The following is a 19814-nucleotide window of genomic DNA, read 5'->3' on the forward strand; positions in this document are numbered from 1 at the left end:
CCCCCCCGTATGCACCGCCCTGCAATGGCCCCCCACTGTGCACCGCCCTGCAATGTCCCCTCAGCATGTCCTGCCTTGCAGTGCCCCCCAGTATGTCCTGCCCTGCAATGTCCCCCCCCGTATGCACCACCCTGCAATGTCCCCCCACTGTGCACCACCCTGCAATGTCCCCCCATATGTCCTGCCCTGCAATGTCCCCCCATATGCACCGTCCTGCAATGTCCCCCCATATGTCCTGCCCTGCAATGTCCCTCCACACGCGCCCCGCTGTCCCGGCCCAGCGCCGCAGAGACCACGAGCGCGCAGCACGCACGAGCTTTATTACAAAAACGAGAGCTGGCGCCGGGCTGCACCAGCCCCCCGCCGCTCCGGCGGCCCTTCCCGGGGGCCGCGCTTCCCGCGCCGCGACCGGCCGGGGCTCCTCGGGGGTGCGGAGGGTCGGGGGGCGCGGGGAGCCGCCCCGCGCGGTGCCGGCGGCGGGGCTCAGCCCCGGGTGCTGCCCCCGCGCTCCCCCAGCAGCCAGTACGTCCTCACCTTCCCCTTGCCCTGCGGGAGCCAAGCGTCAGGGGGTGCCGGCGCCCCGCGCCGTGGGGCGCAGGGGGTGCCCGGTGCCCCAGAGGGGTTGTGGGGTGCAGCAGGTGCAGGGGGACGCCCCATATCCCAGCAAAGTCGGGGTGCGGGGGGGAGGCACAAGGGGATGGCCCATGCCTAAGTGGGGCTGCAGGGCTGGGGGGCAGGAGGATGACGAATGTCCCAGAGGGGCCAGCGTGCAGGGGGCCACGAGGAGATGCCCAATGTCCTGTAGGGGCCGTGGCACCAGGGTGCAGGGGGACCCCCAGCGCCCCAGTGGCACCAGGGTGCAGGGGGACACCCACCGCCCCAGTGGGACCAGGGTGCAGGGGGACGCCCAGCGCCCCGGTGGCACCAGGGTGCAGGGGGACGCCCAGCGCCCCGGTGGCACCAGGGTGCAGGGGGACGCCCACCACCCCAGTGGGACCAGGGTGCAGGGGGACCCCCAGCGCCCCGGTGGCACCAGGGTGCAGGGGGACGCCCACCACCCCAGTGGCACCAGGGTGCAGGGGGACGCCCAGCGCCCCAGTCGGACCAGGGTGCAGGGGGACGCCCACCGCCCCAGTGGGACCAGGGTGCAGGGGGATACCCAGCGCCCCGGTGGCACCAGGGTGCAGGGGGACGCCCACCGCCCCAGTGGGACCAGGGTGCAGGGGGATACCCAGCGCCCCGGTGGCACCAGGGTGCAGGGGGACGCCCACCGCCCCAGTGGGACCAGGGTGCAGGGGGACGCCCAGCGCCCCGGTGGCACCAGCGTGCAGGGGGACACCCAGCACCCCATCGCAGCTGGGGGCCGGGGTGCAAAGGGATGCCCGATGCCCCCGTGGCACCAGGGTGCAGGGCGATGCCCCAGCAGGAGCGGGGTGTGTGGGGGGGCCCCCCAATGCCCCAACAGAGCCGTGGGACTGGGGTGCCGAGGAGGGGGGACGTGCCATGGGTGGGCGCCCTGGGGACCCCACCTTCATCTCCACGTCGCCCCGCAGCTCCAGCTCGAAGCAGCCGAACTCCTCCAGCACGGCCTTGGTCACCGCCGAGATGTGGATCTTCAGGGCTGGCCGGACGCGGCGCCGTCAGCACCCGCGGGTCCCCGGCCCCCTGCCCGCCCCGCGCCCGGCCCCGCGCCCTCACCTTCCCCGTTGGACTCCATGCGCGAGGCCGTGTTCACCGTGTCCCCGAAGAGGCAGTACCGCGGCATCTTGAGACCCACCACGCCGGCGCACACCGGCCCTGCGCGACCCCCAGTGAGCCGAGCCGGGCGGCGGGGGGAGCGGGGGGCCCCCCGGCCCGCCGGCTGCCCCCCGGCCCCGCTGACCCGTGTGGATGCCGATGCGCAGCTTGAGCTGCTGCTGCGGGCGGTGGCGGATCTTGAAGGAGCGGACGGCGTCCAGCAGCGCCAGGGACATGCGGGCCACCTCGCGGGCGTGCAGCTTCCCGTTGCGCACCGGCAGCCCCGACACCACCATGTAGGCGTCCCCGATGGTCTCCACCTGGGGGGGCGCGGGGGGGTTGTGCCCGTGCAGGTGCTTCTGGGCACACGCGCACGTGTTGCACGCGTGCACGTCTGCTATGGGGGCGTGCACCTCCGTGTTGTGCCCTATGCATATACATGCACGTATCCGTGAACGTACACGTGTTCGTAACTCCATCTGTGCGCCTCCATGGGTGCTCGGCCACCCGTGTGCACAGATGTGTGTGTGCACGTGGGCATGGATGCGAATGTGTGCATGGATGAGACCATGTGCATGGATGCATGTATGCGTGGATGAGAATGTGTGCAAGGATGTGAATGTGTGCACGGATGCGAACATGAGCATGGATGTGAACGTGTGCACGGATGAAAACACGAGCACAGATGTGAACGTGTGCACGGATGTGAACGTGTGCATTGATGAGAACATGTGCATGGATGCACGTATGCGTGGATGAGAATGTGTGCAAGGATGTGAATGTGTGCATGGATGCACGTGAGCATGGATGCGAACATGAGCATGGATGCGAATGTGTGCATTGATGAGAACATGAGCACGGATGAGAACGTGTGCATGGATGAGAACGTGTGCATGGATGTGAACGTGTGCACGGATGCGAACGTGTGCACGGATGCAGATGAGCACGGATGAGAATGTGTGCACGGACATGAACGTGTGCACGGATGCGAACGCGTGCAGCCCTGCGCGCGCTCACCTTGTAGACGTCAAAGTTGTCGATGATGGCGTCGAAGCAGGTGTAGAGGTCGTTGAGCAGCGTCACCACCTGCGCCCGGCGGAGAGGCGGCGTGAGGCCGCGGGCGCCGGCGCCGGCCGCCCCGCGCCGCCCCGGCGCTCACCTGCATGGGGGTGCTCTCGGCCGACAGCGCCGTGAAGCCCACGATGTCGCTGAAGTAGATGGTGACGCTGTCGAAGGCCTCGGCTTGCACCGTCTCCCCGCGCTTCAGCTGCTCCGCCACCGAGCTGGGGGCGCGGGGCAGCGGTGGGGACGGGGCTCGACGCCCCGGCCGGCCCCGCGCCGCGTCCCGGGCACTCACTGGGGCAGGATCTGGTAGAGCAGGGCTTCCGCCTTGCGCTTCTCCTCCAGGTAAGCCTGGGTGCGCTCCTCCACCAGCTCCTCCAGGTTGTTGGCGTACTGCTCCATGCGCGACAGCAGGTTGTCCAGGATGTTGCCGCCGCTCTCCCTGCGGGCGGGCAGGGGGTGAGCGCCCGGCGGTCCGCCCGGCGGCCCCTTCGCCCGGCCCCGGCGGGAGGCGGCGGCGGCACCTGTTGAACTTGCGGATCTGGACCTTGATCTGGTTGAAGTCGGGGCGCTCCAGCGCGTCCTCGGCCCAGCAGTGCTGCATGAGCTGGCCCAGCTCCTCGGCGTGGCAGCCCACGCCGGCCGACGGGCGGAAGCTGGGGCGCTCGCCGCTCTTCACCCGCTCGACGATCTCTGCGGGGGCCGGCGCGGGGCCGTCAGCCCCAGCGCTGCCCCCCGGCCCCCCCCGCGCCCCCCGGCCCCGGCGCCCACCCTTGGGGCTCAGGTCCAGCCCCTCCACGTAGAAGACGCCGTTGCGCAGGGCGATCTCTTGCAGGATGATGCCGAAGCTGTAGACGTCGCCCTTCTGCGTGCCCCGCGCCGGCGGCGCCTCCATCCGCAGCAGCTCCGGCGCCGTCCACAGCTTCTCTGCGGCACCGGGCGGCGGCGTCACGCACCCCCCGGGCGGGCGCCGGGGGTCAGGGCGAGCGGGACCCCCCGACGCGGGTGCTGGGGGTGACCAGGGGCCCCCCCAATGTTGGTGTTGGGGGTCAGGGCGAGCGGGACCCCCCGACGCGGGTGCTGGGGGTGACCAGGGACCCCCCCCAATGTTGGTGTTGGGGGTCTGGGCAAGTGGGACCACCCAACACAGGTGCTGGGGGTGACCAGGGGCCCCCCCAATGTTGGTGTTGGGGGTCTGGGCGAGCGGTACCACCCAACACAGGTGCTGGGGGTGACCATGGACCCCCCCCCCAGTGTTGGTGTTGGGGGTCTGGGCGAGCGGGACCACCCGACGCAGGTGCTGGGGGTGACCAGGGACCCCCCCCAATGTTGGTGTTGGGGGTCTGGGCGAGTGGGACCACCCGACGCGGGTGCTGGGGGTGACCAGGGGCCCCCCCAATGTTGGTGTTGGGGGTCTGGGTGAGGGGGACCACCCGATGCAGGTGCTGGGGGTGACCAGGGGCCCCCCCAATGTTGGTGTTGGGGGTCTGGGCGAGCGGGACCACCCGATGCAGGTGCTGGGGGTGACCATGGACCCCCCCAATGTTGGTGTTGGGGGTCTGGGTGAGGGGGACCACCCGACGCAGGTGCTGGGGGCGACCAGGGACCCCCCCAGTTTTGGTGTTGGGGGTCTGGGTGAGGGGGACCACCTGACGCGGGTGCTGGGGGTGACCATGGACCCCCCTCAGTGTTGGAGGTCTGGGTGAGGGGCACCCCCCGATGCAGGTCCTGGGGGGCGACCAGGGACCCCCCCAATGTTGGTGCTCGAGGTCTGGGTGAGCAGCACCCCTGCAGGGCAGGTGCTGGGGGTCCGGGCGAGCGGGACCCCCCCCGGGGCGGGGGCTCACTGGCGAAGAGCGCGTGGGAGTCCTCGCTGTCGGGGGCCACGCGGAAGCTCTCCAGCCCGTAGTCGGTGATCTTCAGCACGAAGCGGCTGTCCACCACGCAGTTGGACGACTTGAGGTTTCCGTGGGACACGATGACGCCGTTGTGCAGGAACTGCATCCCCTGGTGGGGCCGAGAGCGGCTCAGCGCCCGCCCGGGGGGCCGCGGGCGCCCGGCGGGGGGCCGGCTCCTTACCTTGACGATGTCGTGGGTCAGGGAGTAGCGGAACATCCAGTCCAGCGTGATGCTCTCGTTCTCCAGGATGTCCTGGGGACGCGGGGGGTGACACCGCCGGCCCCGGCCCCCCGCTCTGCAAAGAGCCTCCCCGCGGGGCCAGGGGAGTCCCCCCAGGGGAGCCCCCCGCCCGCAGCCCCGACGCCGGGTGACGGGCGCCCGCCCCGGTACCTGCAGGCTCCCGCGCGGGCAGTACTCGGTGAGGATGCAGATGTTGGGGGGGTCGGTGCAGGCGCCGACGAAGCGGGTCAGGTGCTCGTTTTGGACGTCCCGCATCTGAGGGCGGAGGCGGCGCGTGGGGCTCTGCCCCGCGCTGGGGACCCCCCCCACCCCGCTCCCCCTCCCCACGGCCCTGCCATCAGCCTGCGCCCGGAGCAAGGGACCCAGGAGTCCCGGCCCCCCAAAAGAGGCGGCGAGCCGGCGTGCACCTACGTGTTTCAGCTCGAACAGGACCTTGCGCGTCAGCTCGATCCGCTTGCGGTTGAGGTGCTTCACGGCCACGAGGTTGCCCTGGGCGGGGGGACGCGGGGCGGTGGGTGCCCGGCGGGTGCCCGCCGCCCGCTCCCGCGCCGCCCCCCCTCCCCGGCCCCACACCTTGTAATAGGCCGTCTTGGCGTAGACCTGGAACTGCCCCTCGGCGGTCAGGAGCGAGCCGTAGTTGGAGCCCCGCTGCGGGAAGCGAGCGCGGGTGAGCCCGGGGCCGGCCCCATGCCCCGCGCCCCGCGCCGGCCCCGGGGCGCCCGCCCGGCTCTCACCAGCGACAGGGTGAGCTTGCTGCCGGCGCTGCGCAGGTGCTTCTCCAGGCTGCTCATCTGCACGTCCTCCCAGCGGACCCGCCACAGCTCGGCCGCCAGCTCCTTCTCCAGCTGCAGCTTCCTGCGCCGGCAGGGCAGGGTGAGGCCCCGCGGGCACCCCGGGGCCCGCGGCACCGTCCCCCTCCCGCACCCCCGGCGCCGCTCCGCGCCCCGCACCTGTAGATGAAGAAGGAGGTGACGGTGATGGCCAGGAGGATCAGGCTGACCACGAGGGACAGGATCTCCAGGGTGGACAGATTGGCTGCAAAGGAAGAGGGGAGCGGTGAGGGGCTGCACCGGGCACGGTGCCCACCGGCTTGGGCAGACCCCAGTGGCGCAGCACCCAGTGGCACAGCACCCCATGGTGCAGGAACCATGGTGTAGGACCCTGGTGGTGCAGCACCACACGGCGCAGCACCCTGTGGTGCAGGACCTTGGTGGTACAGGACCTTGGTGGCACAGCACCCCATGGCGCAGCACCCCATGGTGCAGGATCCTGGTGGTGCAGCACCCCATGGTGCAGCACCCCATGGTGTAGGATCCTGGTGGTGCAGCACCCCACGGTGCAGCACCCCACAGCGCAGCACCCCACAATGCAAGACCCTAGTGGCGCAGCACCCCACGGCACAGCACCCCATGGTGCAGGATCCCAGCAGCACGGCACCCCACGGCGCGACACCCCACGGCGCGGCACCCCGGCGCCCGGGCTCACCTTTGCGGCACAGCGGGTTGCTGTTGTCGAAGCCGCAGGGCGGCACGTCGGGCGGCACCACGTGTCCCGGCCAGAGGATCTCCCGCCCCGGCACCATGTGGATCTTCTTGGTGGTGCCGTTGTAGTTGGCCACGATCTGCCGCGGGGGGGGAGAGAGGCGGTGGCAGACGGGTCCCCGGTGGCCCCGGGGGGACCGGGCGCCCCGTGCCGGGGCCGGGCTCACCTGGAAGTCGCCCCGCGCGGGGTCCATGTCCCACAGGGAGTAGTCGCTCTCCCGGTCCCCGTTCTCGTCGATCTTCAGGAAGCCGGTGACGCCTGGGGACGGAGCCGTGAGGGACGCGGGGGGACGCGCAGGGACGCTGGCGCCAGCGCTCCCAGGGCTGTAAATCTCCATCCCGGCGGCTCCGATCCCAAAATATCAGCCTGGGAGCGGGGCAGGCAGGCGCCGGGCAGGCGGCACCCAGCCCTGCCGGGGCCGCGATGGGGCTGGGATGAGGATGGGGACGGGGACGGGCGCCCACCATAGAAGGTGCGGTTCCACATCTGGCGGGTGATGGCGGTGGCGTTGGTGATGGAGCCGCCCCGCTCCAGCGTCTCGTTCACGGCCTGGGCGTAGAGCAGCACCCCGTCGTGGAAGGCTGCTGCGATGTAGTTCATCTGGGGACATGGAGACGGCTCAGACGGGGTCCTTGTCCCCTCCATCCCCAGCTCCATCCCATGTCCCCTCCATCCCCAGCTCCATCCCTCGTCCCCTCCATCCCTCGTCGCCTCCATCCCCAGCTCCATCCCATGTCCCCTCGTCCCCTCCATCCCCAGCTCCATCCCACATCCCCTCCATCCCTCGTCGCCTTCATCCCCAGCTCCATCCCATGTCCCCTCGTCCCCTCCATCCCCAGCTCCATCCCGCATCCCCTCATCCCCTCCATCCCCAGCTCCATCCCTCGTCCCCTCCATCCCTCGTCGCCTCCATCCCCAGCTCCATCCCATGTCCCCTCATCCCCTCCATCCCCAGCTCCATCCCGCATCCCCTCATCCCCTCCATCCCCAGCTCCATCCCTCGTCCCCTCGATCCCCAGCTCCATCCCTCGTCCCTTCCATCCCTCGTCGCCTTCATCCCCAGCTCCCTCCCGCGTCCCCTCGTCCCCTCCATCCCCAGCTCCCTCCCGCGTCCCCTCGTCCCCTCCATCCCCAGCTCCCTCCCGCGTCCCCTCGTCCCCTCCATCCCCAGCTCCACCCTGGCCCTACCAAGCCATCGTGCATGGTGAAGTTGAAGTGGGTGCGCGCCTCCTCCTTGAGCCGCGCCAGGAAGGGCCGGTACTCGGGGTTTTCGGGCTCCTTGTAGGTGATGATGGTCACGGCCTGGGGGGACAGCGGCTGGGAGCGGAGGGGACGGGGACCCTGCCCCAGCCACCCTGCCCCAGCCACCCTGCACGGCCCCTCCGGGACGGGTTCCCCGCGCCCCGGGGTCCGGGGAAGCCTGGCTTTCCGCCCTGCCTATTAATAGCCTCCGTTCAAGGCAGGGCCAGAGCTGGGACCTGGGGAAATTAATCTCGTTTCCTTCCTCCTCGTTAGCTGCCAGGCGCGGGGAGCGAACGGGTAGGGCTGGCGGGGGAGGCCGGGCTGCTCCGCCGGCTCCAGCGCCCACCCCGACTCCGCGCCAGGCCCCGCTTGCTGCAGCCAGGAGGCAGGGCTTGTGCAGGGGAGAAGAGGGCGCGCAGGTGGGTGTGCGTGCCTGGGAGCGCACGGGTGCATGTGTGCAGGCGGGTGTGCATGCCTCGGTACCCGTGTGCACACAGGTGTGCATGCCTGTGAGCGTGCGGTTGCATGCCTCGGTACCCGTGTGCATGCCTGTGAATGCACGGTTGCATGCCTTGGTGCACGTGTCCCTGCAGGTGTGCATGCCTGCGGGTGCGCAGGTGCGTGCAAGGGCACACGTATGCATGCTTGTGAGCAGGCGGGCGCACGCACGGGCACACGCGTGCGCGCGGGGCTCACCTCGAAGGCCTGCCGGGCGCTGGCGTCGTCGCGGTCGCCGCGCTTCCAGGGCCGCTGGGGCTCGGGGAAGCGGGCGCCCTGCAGGCTGGCCCCGAAGATGTCGATGTAGAAGAAGGCGTAGTCGCCGCGCGTGAGCCCCTCGCGCCAGGCCTGCAGCATCAGCTCCCGCAGCGTGTCCGGGGCGCAGCACACGTAGACGACTGCGCGGGGCGACACGGCTCATGGCGGCGGCCCCCCGACGCCGAGTCGGGCCGCGACCCCTCGCGGGAAGCCGCAGACCTCGGCCGAGCCCGGGGCAGGATTTACGGCCCTGCCCGGCGCCGGCAGCGCGGGAGCAGCGGGGACGGCTCCGGAGCGTCCCCCCTCCGCGGGGCAGCCGGACCCTCCCGGCCCCATCCCGGCCCCATGCCGGCCGGGGCACCCAGGGCCGAGCCCGGCCTCCGGGGGGTCCCCGCGTCCCGCGGCTCCGTGCGATGCGGGAGGGAATGAGCGCCGGGGCCGGGCCGCGGACCCCCGGGCGCAGCGGGGCGTGAGGGGGCCCCGATCCCGCTCCGGCGCCCCACGTGCCGCCGCCGGACCCCTGCCCTCCGCCAGCGCCCGGCCTTCCTGTTTTCCCGACTCCGTTTCCTCCTCCGCTCGCCGGCGGGGACGTATCCCGGCGGTGCCGGCTGCCCGCGCTCTGCCGGGGCGGCGGGGCGGGATGGGGCCGGGGCGGCCGCTCGCAGGTGCCAGGCGGCCCCCGCTCGGCCCCGGCGGCGTCGGGGCGCCCCGACGGCTCCGGCCCCGCAGCCCGGGGCGGGGGGGCCGGGCCAGGCGGTGCCCCGGGAAAACGGCCGGAAAGAGGGAAGTGCCCCGGCCCCGAGGCCGCGATAACGGGCGGCGGGCGGCGCTCCAGGCCTGGCCGGCGCCCAGCGCCTGGCCGGCGGGGCCGGCGGCCGGTGCCAGCCCGCGACGGGGCGGCCGCGGCGGGCGGTGCGGAGCCCCCGCGGGTGCCCGGCGCGGCGGGCTCGGGAGGCGCGTGCGCCCCCACGGACGCGCTCGGCCCCGGGGCTCCGTCCCCGCCCGCCGCCCGCCCCCGGCGCTCTTACTGCGGCCCTTCTGCTTGATCTCCTGGATGATGAAGGAGTAGTTGCCCTTGTCGCAGAAGACCACGTCCAGGACGGTGAGGTTGCGGAGCGTGGGCAGCTGGACGTAGAGCCCCTCGGCGGCGAAGAAGCAGGGCCGGTCGTCCATCTTCTCGTCCCAGTAGACGAGGAGGGCGCGGCGGGTCCAGTTGAAGCGGCGGTGCAGCTGGACGCCCAGCTCGCCCAGCTTGCGGTGGCTGGGGCCGGCGCGGGTGGTGAGCCCGAACTGCTCCCGCTTGTCGTCGAAGCCGTGGGCCTCGGCGCCCGCCGTCACCAGCGGCAGCCGCCAGTGGCTGGTGAAGCGGGCCACGGGCGCCGCCGTGTACACGCAGCCCGGCCCCACGAAGGCGGCGGGCTGGTGGGCCAGCCGCAGGTCCACGGCGGCCAGCGGCGCGGCCATCTCGGAGCAGACGCCGTGGCGGTCCTCGCTGCTGCCGAAGACCCAGCGCAGCGTGTAGCCGGGCAGCAGGTCGGCGCGGGCGTTGACGGCGGCGGCGGCCAGGCGCACGGCCGGCCCCACGCGCGGCCAGGCCCACGCGTAGGTCAGGTTGCGCTCGGGCAGCACCACCGCCAGCGTGAGCGCGGCGCCGCGGCCGGCCGCCACCAGCGCGCTGAGCACGGCCAGCGCCGCCAGCATGGCCCGCGCCGTCGTGTCGCGTCGGGTCGGGTCGCGCCGCCGCCGCCGCCCGCGGCTCTGGCACCGCGGCCCCGGCTGCGCCTTTCCTCCCCCCGCTCGGCGACAAGGGGCGGTTATCGTCCGCCGCGCTTAACCCCTTCCTGCCCGCCGCCCCCGCCGCCGCCGCCCCGACGGGCTCCCCCGGGCTCCCCCGGGCTCCGGCCCCGCCGCTCCCCGCCGCGGGCGCCGCGCCGCCAGCCCACGAGCCCACGGGGAGGCTGCGCCGCGCCGGCCGCGTCCCGCCCGGGCTGAGACCGCACAAACTCGCGGCATGCGCGGGCAGGGCGGGGAGCGCCCCGCCTCCGCCGGCTGCTGGCGCCGTCCCGCCGCCCCCCGACCCCCGCCCGGCCCGGCCCGCGGGGTCCCAGCACCACCCAGCGGCTGCGCCTCCCCGCGGGGCGCCCAGCACGGGGGATCCCCCCCCCCCCGCACCCCACGGCCCTGGGGACGCGCGCGGCGTGTCCTGCCGCCGCCCCGCGTGCACCGCGGACGCGCGCGGCGCCTCCCACCGGCCCCGCCGGGACACGCGCGGGGCCCCCGCGAGCCTGCCCAGCCCCTCCGGGCGCCCACGGCGGCTGCGGGCCGCGGGGCAGCGCCGCGCCCCCACCCGCGTCCGCGTCCCCGCGCCGCCCCCCGCCCGCTGCTGCGGCCAGCCGCAGCGGTGCCGGGCGGGCGTCCTGCTGGGGGACAAACAGCAGCTGTGGGCAGAGGAGCCCCAGAGCTGGTGGCAGCAATTAATGATATTAATTAAGGGGCTAATAAAGAAAGAGCCCCGCGGCGGGGGGGATAAAAAAAGAGGTAGCGGGGACATGACCAAAACAGCTAGCAGAGGATGGTTTCGATCCATCGACCTCTGGGTTATGGGCCCAGCACGCTTCCGCTGCGCCACTCTGCTCTCTGCCGCCAAGCTCCTCCCGGCGCTAGATAGAGGCGCCGCGGCGGCGCCTTCGGCCGCGCGCATGCGCGCTGGGCGCGCGAACCGCTCCATTCACGGTCGTTCTACCCCCTCCAGCGGCCACTCGCAATCCAGCGCGTGCGCATCCCGACACCTCCGCCGGCCCCTCCCACTCCCGCCTGGAGCAGTTTGCGATTGGCCACTTCTCTCCCCCCTTCCCCCCCACACACTTCGGGCTCAGAGTGATGGTTGGCCGAGCCAATGGCCTGCAGCGGACGTCTCCCACCGACGGCCCTTGCGAGCGGCGGGAACCAATCGGCGGCCAGGTTGTTGCGGGGTGTGGGAGCGCGGCCCGGCGGGGTCTCGGCGGCGGGGTGCATTGTTCGGTCCGGCGGAGCCATGAGGTGCGCGGGGCCGGGCCGGGGGCTCCGGGGGGCCGCGGCGCGGCAGGGCGGACGCACTCTGACCCCCCTCCCCGTCTCTCTCTCTCTCCCGCAGGGGCGACCGAGGCAGAGGCCGTGGCGGACGCTTTGGTTCCAGGGGAGGCCCTGGCAGTGGGCGAGTCTGGCTTCTGCTTTAGCGAGGGTGGCTCTCTAGCGCTGCAGGCTTAGGGGGTGGGCTGCAGCGGCTCCTCGGAGCCAGCTGCCCGGGGCGACAGAGGCCGGGGCTCTAGCGTGCAGTGTAGCGCAGGGTTACGGTGAGGAGTAGAGCGGGGCTCGGGGGGCGCTGGCACCTCTGGGCCGGTTCTTTCGCCGCCGCTGGCGCGGCGAAGCCCTGGTGCGCAGCCACCGTCTGAGCACTCCAGGGTGCCGGGGCGCTGAGGTATGGTTAGAGGGGTCACGAAGAAAGCTTTCCTGTTTCTGTAGGGCCTTTCTTTCGTCTTGGGGACAACTCGTAAAAGAGCCGTGGCTGAGGGGGAGAGCGGGAGGGCGGCGATGACACAGACAGCCACGAACGGGTGCGCACCCCTACAGAGAATAAAGTTCTTTTTTTCTTTCCCCCTTTAGGTTCCGGCCCTTTGTGCCGCACATCCCCTTTGATTTCTATGTCGTGAGTAATTGTATCCTACCGAGCTGTTTGCAGGCAGCAGCTGTAGGACTTTTGTTTGTTTAAAGATGCCGTCTTAAAATCTTGTTTGTTGACTTAATTTGATGGTTTAACTTCTTTTAGCTTAGCTGGAGTAGAGAAGCCCACTGAAAACGTGAACAGCTCTTGGTTTGGTAACTAACTTGAAATATACCTACTTACCGTCACTGTTGGTTCGGATTGTTTGAAGTACGTTCCACCCTGGATGCGGCTAAGGAATCACGATTACAACACATAATGCCCACAAGTTTACTGCTTTTTAAGGCACCCGCTCTCCCAAACCCTCAATTCTGTCAAATCTGTCTGTAATAGGAACATTTTAAATTACTTTGATAGCTGTCACTCACCTTTCAGATGTTCTCCAGGCTCCTCTGCAGTGTCAGTCCTCACAAGGACCAGCAAGCCTGTCTCGCCTTTTGTGGAGGGAAGTAGTTTCCTCCTCCTGCTGAGCATCTGTGCTTTAAAGACATGCGACTCTTTCAGGGAAAAGAAGTTTACTTATTCTTGCCTTCCAGATATTATGGCCGTGAACACTGTCATAGCAACTGAAAAAGCTCTGGCTATCTGCAAACAAAGTGTGTTACTCTTAAGGCACTCTAGTGTAGCTACTTTGAAAAGAAAAAAAAAAAAAGCACTTGTCTACTTTTACTATTGATTGGCAGAGCCATTCTTTAATTAGATCCACCCTGTCTCACATGCCTTAATTCTTTGGCTTAGAAACTAAACACCATGCTGCACAGAATGTGCCTAAGTGGAATTATACAGGCACTCTAGTGGCTAATGTGCCACTTCTAAAGACCTGCTGTTCCTGTTAGCACGTGAAAGTATATGGCCAGGACTGCCAGCTCTTTTTACTCCTTTAGGATAACGTAAAAGTTAAATTATAAAAGCAATGAACTTAAGAGCATGATTTGGAATCACAAAGGAAACAAGCACCGGAGAATTAAAAAAAAAGGAAATATTTTATTGTCTTGCTGATGGGCGAGTTGAACCAAAGTCTATTTCATACTTGGGCTGTGCAGTCTGACGTCTGATCCTGTTTCAGTGTGAGATGGCTTTCCCACGTGTAAAACCTGCTGCAGATGAGACCGCGTTCAGTGAAGCCTTGCTGAAGAGAAACCAGGATCTTGCTCCGACTGCTGCTGAACAGGTTAGTAGACCTGTGTTGTTTCACGTTGAACGTTACCGTAAATTCTCTAGCTAGATGTTACTGCAGCATTAGAGAAACCAGAGAGCGCCTATCCTTAGATAGGAGACTACATCTTCTATGGTATTAGTCGTCACTAGCTTAAAAGCAATCGTTTGCCCCCAGAATAGGTACTGCAGTAGAAATATGGGTGGTGTTTCTTGAACAATGGTTTCTAAACGTGCTTATTTTTATCTATTTAATAGTTACCTTACACTGGGGCTGTCTACATTCCACTGTGTGAGATTGGATAATCTTTACCTCAAGATCAATGACCTGGTACTACCCACCCCTCTCTAATTCCTTTTCAGGCTTCTATTCTTTCTCTGGTGACTAAGATAAACAACGTGATTGACAATCTAATTGTAGCGCCAGGAACTTTTGAAGTGGTAAGTCAAACTTCTTTACTTGGTAAAAACCCATCTGGGGGGACACTTCAGCACCTAGGGATACCAGTGTTCTAGCTACCAAACTTTGTGCTAAGTACAATCACCGTGTTTTTTTGGTTGCTTAGTAAAGATTCGTGCTTTCTCCCAGAGACGTATCACGTGCCATGCACATTAACTGCATTAATTCTTGCTGTGCTCTTTCACCCAGCAAATTGAGGAGGTTCGGCAGGTAGGCTCCTACAAGAAGGGCACCATGACAACAGGGCACAACGTGGCTGATCTGGTTGTGATTCTGAAAATCTTACCCACGTGTGAGTATTATTTACTTTGGTGCTGCTGGCTGAGCACAGCAGTTAATCCTGTTCTCACTGCCTCCTCTGCTTCTCCCTAGTGGAAGCTGTGGCAGCCTTGGGAAACAAAGTAGTGGAAAGCCTGAGAGCGCAGGATCCCAGTGAAGGTGGGACACTCTCCTGTATAATATGAGGTAGAAGGGGCAGAGTTGAGGACAAATACCGACATTAGTATTCCTGTTCCCAGTCAACATGGGGACTGTCTTCCTGCCCCTCCGTGAGAAATTCTTGCTCTTTCTCCCCAGTCCTGACCATGCTGACCAACGAGACTGGCTTTGAGATCAGCTCGGCCGACGCGACAGTGAAGATCCTTATCACCACAGTGCCTCCCAATCTCCGCAAACTGGACCCAGAACTGCACTGTAAGGGCTCAGCTCGCTCTGTACTTTACGTGGGAGTGGAGGGGCTTTTACATATGCATTACGGAGCAGGGACAGTCACCGAGTCACCCTAGACGTTCAGTGTGAACCTTCACCGGGAGAGGGGAGCCAGCTGACCTCCCTTTCTCACTCACTTTCTTACTCACTTCCTGGTTGAAAAAACAAGTGTTTCTGCTGCTTCTTTCAGTGGATATCAAAGTGCTGCAAAGCGCTCTGGCTGCCATCAGACACGCTCGCTGGTTTGAAGAGAACGCTTCTCAGTCCACGTGAGTTTGACCTTAAGCAGGAACTGTAGCTCTGAGGCCTGGACAAAATAATCTCCTTTAGAGAGAATTGAGTAAAAAATAAAAAGCCATATGTTTCCCCCCACCTTCAGTGCAAAGGGCCTCTCTCGATATCTGAGCTAACATCACCAGTCACCCACCCCCTGCATTAGTGATACTGAAGGCTCCTTTTAAGCTGGATGGTGACTGAACAGCGCCGTGTTAAATCCAGTTGTAAAGCTGCACCATGCAGTGACATAGATGAACTCAGATATCCCAAATCAGTCCCCTTCCACACTTACTGCACGTGGTGGCTGTTCTGCCTGGGTCTTGCTGAACTGCAGCGCTAGCACTGTTTACCTGTTGCTTAGTGCAGTAACTGCCAGGGAAAGGGCAGCGCTTTCCCCGGCATATTGCAAGGAGAGCTCCTGTTCCTGCAGCAGGACTGTCAGTGACACATTATAAACACTTGTCTTGCAATGTTCTCCAGAGTGAAGGTCTTAATCCGGCTGCTGAAAGACTTGAGAATTCGATTCCCTGGTTTTGAGCCTCTCACTCCATGGATTCTCGACTTGCTGGTGAGTGCACGAGGGGGACACTGATGTTCTGCCAGAGGCGTTGTACCTCTGACCTGCAGATTCCCCCACCCGGGTACCTGCACGGTTGCCTGCGTGGCTCTTCCTTCCTCTGCTGTTTTGTAACTGCCTGCACGTCCCTGGGCTCCAGCACAAAGCAGCTGCTTGTAGCTACAGCAGCAGAAGGTTTTGGGATGCTTACGCTTCCCTTTTATAAGGCCATTCTTGTCCTAACACCCTCTTTTCTCTTTTCCCCCCCTCTCTCTTCAGGGGCACTATGCTGTGATGAACAATCCCACCAGGCAGCCCCTGGCTCTGAACATCGCTTACAGGTCCGTCACCCTGTTTGCTTCGCTTTTATGAACTGTCCTGTTAAAAATGAACTCTTCATTTTTAAAATACTGAATAAAAAGCATCGGCATCTCAGGACTTTACAAATTGAAGGGACCTGATCCAGAGACAAGGCAGACTTCACGCACCAATGCTTATCGTGTCTGTCCTTGACTTACCCACTTCACCTGCCGCAGGAGTGAGATTCCTGTCTCACTGCCTCTTCCGTTTTGTCCTGTTTTGCAGCTTTTCAGGCTGCGTTACTGTCGTAGCTGTGGACTAGTTTCTAACATGCAGCATCTTGTCCACAGGCGCTGCCTTCAGATCCTAGCTGCAGGGCTCTTCCTTCCTGGATCTGTTGGTATCACTGATCCGTGTGAGAGCGGAAACTTCAGAGTCCACACGGTTATGACCCTCGAACAGCAGGTGAGCTACTCCGTCTGCTGTGGGAGGTGGGACTAATGTCTGTGTCCCCCCCTCCAAGTCCAGTTCCTGCTAGATAACTGCATCTGGGAATACCTTGCATCCTTACTATGTGGGAAGCAAATTTCCAGAAAAACTGTAGGTTTAGCTTGTTGAAAGCTTTTTGTTTCTGTGGGCATGGGGAAGAACATCACGAGAATCACTGGAGAACCTAGTAGCAGCTTTCATAAGCTAATGCTCCACATCACTGCAGAGCAGAGCATTTCTTACCTGAAGCAGACCTCTGCTGCTGAAGGGCTCGGATCTGGCTAGATCTTTCAGAGGGTCGAGTACAGAATACCAGAGCCTCTGACCTTGTGTCATGGAGAGAAGGAAAACTGAAGAGGGGGAGTCCAGTGCTCTTGTAGCAGAAAGCCTCCCGAGTTGCTAGCTGGGACAGGATGCTGCACGTCCTCTGACTCTCTCATCCCCATACCGTAGGACATGGTGTGCTACACAGCGCAGACGCTTGTCCGGATTCTCTCTCATGGAGGTTACAGGAAAATCCTTGGCCAAGAGGGTGACGCCAGCTGTAAGTATGGTATCCGCAACGCGTGGCTCTTCCTCCTCACAGACTTGCCAACAGCTCTGCCTGGGAGTTTCCTGCGTTGCTCACTAAACCCCAGAAACCAAGCGGAGAGGCCAAGTTTCTGCCACGGGCAGCTGTGCTGCCCCAAAGGGGAGGCTGCTGCCTGAACAGGAGGGCTAGCGCTGCTGGGAAGCAAATGTTTCCTTGCCCTGAAGGGCCGTAACGGCCGTTTGCAGCAAGTAGCAGTTGTTGGAGCAGCTGCTTAGCTTCAGGGCAATTTCTCCTAGCTGGCGATGCAGGGTGTCGTGCTTCCCCCTGCTGGCACCTGCCACAGCTGCACGCCTTGGGACTGGGGCTTGCCCACGCTGCCCAAGATCACCCCGATAGTGCCCAGGGGCTGCGAGCTGCCTGCTAAATGCCACTGTTTGCAGACCTGGCTTCTGAAATGTCCACGTGGGATGGAGTGATAGTGACGCCTTCTGAGAAGGCTTACGAAAAGCCCCCAGAGAAGAAAGAAGGAGAAGAGGAAGAAGAGAATCAGGAAGAAACTGCCACAGGCGAGGAGGAGGAAAGCATGGAGACTCAAGAGTGACTTGCCCAGGTAAAGGCAGTTGTCTGTGTACTGCTGCCTGGGGGTGTCTGACAGCACCCACGGGAGAACGCATGCCTTTCCTCATGCTGTCTGCGCCAGGGCAGCTGCTACTAAAGTAGCTCTGCTGCAGTGTGGGCCTGACAGGGGGAAGCGTCTGGACTGCCCCCACCCTGGGGCAGCGCTCCCACTGTAGCAACTTGTTCTCTCCCCTGCAGTTTTGACTCCCCACCTCTGAATGCTGCTGGCTGAGGCACGTGAAGAACTGCTCCGGGAACTTAGCCTCTGCCCAGCGAACGCACCGAGCTGATGTGACCTGTTCCTTGTATTTGTCTTGGTTTTTATAGGTTGACATTAAACTGCTCCTCCTTTTGAGTGCGTTCTATTTGCTCAGGTGGAAGAACCTCCCTTCAAAAATGGGTCAGAAAAGGGTCTGACACCCTGGGCTGGGGGAGGTTTTGGGCCTCAAAGCGTCCCCTGCTCTGAGGGTGCTTAACTGTGGCCCCTGTTCTGTCTGGCAGCACCAACTGCCTGGCTCAGCTTTCACCAAGGCTCATAGGGGCTCAGCCAGATGAGAACTGTGTCCGTCACCCAGCAGTGGCGTTGGAGTCACGCTGCCTCACTCCGTTCATAAGCAATACACAGTCGCTTTTATTACAGCGCCTACAAGCCTCAATACAATACACAGGGTCACCCCCAGTTCGTTACGCTGTAGTCGAAAAGCTGCAGTCTCCATTTGTAGGACTTCCCCGCTCCAGGGCTGCAGACACTGAGAAAAGCATTGCTACAAACGGGAATACCTGCTCCGCTCGGCGGTGGCTCGGTCTGTTCACTGTCCTAAGGCAGGTGCTGGGTTGTGCCTGTCACCAGCCAGGGCAACTCCTGCTCCGACCCAGCTCCCAGCTGAGCTGGGGAGGCTGTAATTCATAGGACTGTCGGCACAGCCGTGTCCCGAGGAGGTTGTACAGGCAGAACCAGCCCAGCGCTGCTGCAGGGGCCTCACTTGCCGGGCAGGCCCTGGGGGTAGCCACCCGCCGCCTCCAACATGGCCTTTCTCCGCATGGTCTCCTTGGCCACGCTGTGGTTGAGTCTCCGCAGCCGTTCCTGTGCAGGGGAGCGCCGGCTGTCAGGACGTGGGGCAGAGCTCGCCTTCCGCGCCCTGGGGCTGGGATCCCTCCAAGCGCCCCAGCCCTTCCACCCCGCAGCTCCCCCTGCCCGCGCTGCGCCCCTCAAAGGGACGAGTCTGCCTCTGTGCGGCACCCGCGGGCCCTGGACACGCACCGGGAGGCCAGCAAAGCTTCCCAGCATCCACTCGCAGCCCCCCGCGGCGCAGCAGGCCCCCCGCTCACCTGGGCGTTCTGCAGGATGTTGTTGACCAGCACCACCCTGCGCCGGGCGTTCAGCAGCTTCTTCACGTAGGGGTCGAGGTCGAGGGCGACCTTCTGGTCCTCATTGATGCGGCACAGCTCTAAGGAAGGGACGGTGGGTGAGAGCAGGATGGGGGAGCTGCAACCCAAACCCCACTGCCCCTCCAGCCTGCGGGGCCGGGCCCCGGGCTCACCTGTAGCCAGGCTGTCGATGTGCTCCCGCAGCTCCACCTGGCTCTCCCTGCGGAGGGGACAAATTCAGCAGCCCGTGGACACAGCACAGGATTGAGCCCTCGACCCCAACCCCAGCCCCACACCCCCTCAATCCAGCCCCCTTCCCCCCTGCTCCCCTACAGCCACCCCTAGTCCCTCCCCTACACGGTACCTGCCCCCGATTGCCCCCCACCCCCCACCCAACAGCTTGCCTTCTGCCACCAGTTTAGCTACCTACCCTTCCATGTTCTCCCCCGTAACTCCCCCCCAGCGCAACTACTTGCCCCTCTGCCTCTAATCCCCACCTTGTAGCACAGGTGCCTACAACCCCCTCTACCCCAGTGTCCCCCCCAAGCACCTTTAACACCCCCCCAATCCAGCTAGCTGCTCCCTCACCCCAGCTATCAGCCCCTCTGAACCCCCCAGGGCCTTGACACTTTGCAGTCCTGCTTCCTCCTCCCTCTCTCCCCGCCAGCTGCCCCTAACGCCCCCCAACACAGCAACCTGCCCCTCCCCGTCCGCTCTGCCCCCCAGCCACCCCAGTCCCCCAAGTACCTGCCCCACTGCCCCTCGCAAGCCCTGCTCCCTGCCCCTAATGCCCTCGCCAGCCACCTCTAATGCTCCCCAACTGGTCCCCGACTCCTCTATCCCCCCCACAACCAACAACGGGCCTCACTCCCCACCCCCGGCCCACCTCATGCCCCCGCCATGGCCTCCCGCCCGCCCCCGGACCTGACGGCGTGGACGTGCCCGTCGAGCTGCCGCACCGCGGGCCGCAGGAACTGCAGCAGCCCCTCGGCGAAGAGCTCCCGCGCCGTCGCCGTCGCTGGCCCCGCACCCGCCGCCGCCGCCATCTTGGCGCCGCCACTGCCGCCGCGCGGCCCGCCGGGAAATGGCGCCGCTTCCGCCCGCCGCCGCGGGGGCCGCCGGGAAGCGAAGTCCACCCGCTGCAGTCCGCCGCGGGGGCCGCCGGGAAACGGAG

At 65.2% G+C, this 19814-nt stretch overlaps 3 protein-coding genes and 1 non-coding gene across 8 annotated transcripts; 1 reads left to right on the forward strand and 3 right to left on the reverse strand.

The window, feature by feature from the left end:
* Positions 1-300: 300 nt before the first annotated feature.
* Positions 301-10232, reverse strand: NPR1 (natriuretic peptide receptor 1). 3 transcript variants are annotated; one of them, XM_068922610.1, is made up of 22 exons: positions 9507-10232; positions 8419-8618; positions 7669-7782; positions 6945-7080; positions 6647-6738; positions 6424-6559; positions 5889-5973; positions 5673-5793; positions 5512-5586; positions 5350-5427; positions 5089-5193; positions 4879-4950; positions 4647-4806; positions 3571-3726; positions 3324-3492; positions 3095-3241; positions 2897-3020; positions 2755-2823; positions 1883-2057; positions 1699-1797; positions 1530-1621; positions 301-546 (listed from the first exon to the last, which is right to left on the reverse strand). In XM_068922610.1, the coding sequence occupies exons 1-22, from the start codon at positions 10177-10179 to the stop codon at positions 484-486; spliced, it is 3141 nt and encodes a 1046-aa protein (XP_068778711.1). In that variant the 5' UTR covers positions 10180-10232; the 3' UTR covers positions 301-483. The 3 variants fall into 3 exon arrangements, with proteins under 3 accessions (XP_068778711.1, XP_068778713.1, XP_068778712.1); XM_068922612.1 differs by having other exon boundaries at positions 303-546; positions 2897-2945; positions 9507-10179; XM_068922611.1 differs by having other exon boundaries at positions 303-546; positions 2897-2963; positions 9507-10179.
* Positions 8117-17627, forward strand: ILF2 (interleukin enhancer binding factor 2). 3 transcript variants are annotated; one of them, XM_068922617.1, is made up of 16 exons: positions 8117-8141; positions 11231-11517; positions 11612-11671; positions 12121-12163; positions 13245-13349; positions 13697-13774; positions 13983-14085; positions 14166-14231; positions 14370-14486; positions 14692-14770; positions 15258-15345; positions 15613-15674; positions 15984-16098; positions 16576-16666; positions 17095-17264; positions 17471-17627. In XM_068922617.1, exons 2-15 carry the CDS (start codon positions 11375-11377, stop codon positions 17253-17255), a joined length of 1311 nt encoding a protein of 436 aa, XP_068778718.1. In that variant the 5' UTR covers positions 8117-8141; positions 11231-11374; the 3' UTR covers positions 17256-17264; positions 17471-17627. The 3 variants fall into 3 exon arrangements, with proteins under 3 accessions (XP_068778718.1, XP_068778716.1, XP_068778717.1); XM_068922615.1 differs by lacking the exon at positions 8117-8141 and having other exon boundaries at positions 11403-11517; XM_068922616.1 differs by lacking the exon at positions 8117-8141 and having other exon boundaries at positions 11412-11517; positions 11612-11651; positions 12119-12163.
* Positions 11042-11113, reverse strand: TRNAM-CAU (transfer RNA methionine (anticodon CAU)). Its single transcript has one exon. It is a non-coding gene; the product is annotated as a tRNA-Met (tRNA).
* Positions 17628-17883: 256 nt separating the features above from the next.
* On the reverse strand, positions 17884-19740 carry SNAPIN (SNAP associated protein). Its single transcript, XM_068922618.1, has 4 exons — positions 19565-19740; positions 18814-18860; positions 18602-18720; positions 17884-18356 (listed from the first exon to the last, which is right to left on the reverse strand). Exons 1-4 carry the CDS (start codon positions 19684-19686, stop codon positions 18252-18254), a joined length of 393 nt encoding a protein of 130 aa, XP_068778719.1. The 5' UTR covers positions 19687-19740; the 3' UTR covers positions 17884-18251.
* Between the last annotated feature and the right edge of the window lie 74 nt (positions 19741-19814).

The sequence above is a fragment of the Struthio camelus genome, chromosome 30, assembly GCF_040807025.1.
Source record: "Struthio camelus isolate bStrCam1 chromosome 30, bStrCam1.hap1, whole genome shotgun sequence".
NCBI lineage: Eukaryota > Metazoa > Chordata > Aves > Struthioniformes > Struthionidae > Struthio > Struthio camelus.

Bases quoted from the DNA above. Each gene is read 5' to 3' on its own strand.
- NPR1 (XM_068922610.1), bottom strand. From the start codon at position 10,179: ATGCTGGCGGCGCTGGCCGTGCTCAGCGCGCTGGTGGCGGCCGGCCGC. The intron at 8,619-9,506 runs GTAAGAGCGCCG...CGCCCCGCGCAG, and splicing joins GATCAAGCAGAAGGGCCGCA to TCGTCTACGTGTGCTGCGCC. The intron at 7,081-7,668 runs GTAGGGCCAGGG...CCATGTCCCCAG, and splicing joins TCACCATGCACGATGGCTTG to ATGAACTACATCGCAGCAGC.
- ILF2 (XM_068922617.1), top strand. From the start codon at position 11,375: ATGGCCTGCAGCGGACGTCTCCCACCGACGGCCCTTGCGAGCGGCGGG. The intron at 15,346-15,612 runs GTGAGTGCACGA...CTCTCTCTTCAG, and splicing joins CATGGATTCTCGACTTGCTG to GGGCACTATGCTGTGATGAA. The intron at 16,099-16,575 runs GTGAGCTACTCC...CCCATACCGTAG, and splicing joins TTATGACCCTCGAACAGCAG to GACATGGTGTGCTACACAGC.
- SNAPIN (XM_068922618.1), bottom strand. From the start codon at position 19,686: ATGGCGGCGGCGGCGGGTGCGGGGCCAGCGACGGCGACGGCGCGGGAG. The intron at 18,861-19,564 runs GTCCGGGGGCGG...TCCCCTCCGCAG, and splicing joins GGGCACGTCCACGCCGTCAG to GGAGAGCCAGGTGGAGCTGC. The intron at 18,721-18,813 runs GTGAGCCCGGGG...TCCCTTCCTTAG, and splicing joins CATCGACAGCCTGGCTACAG to AGCTGTGCCGCATCAATGAG.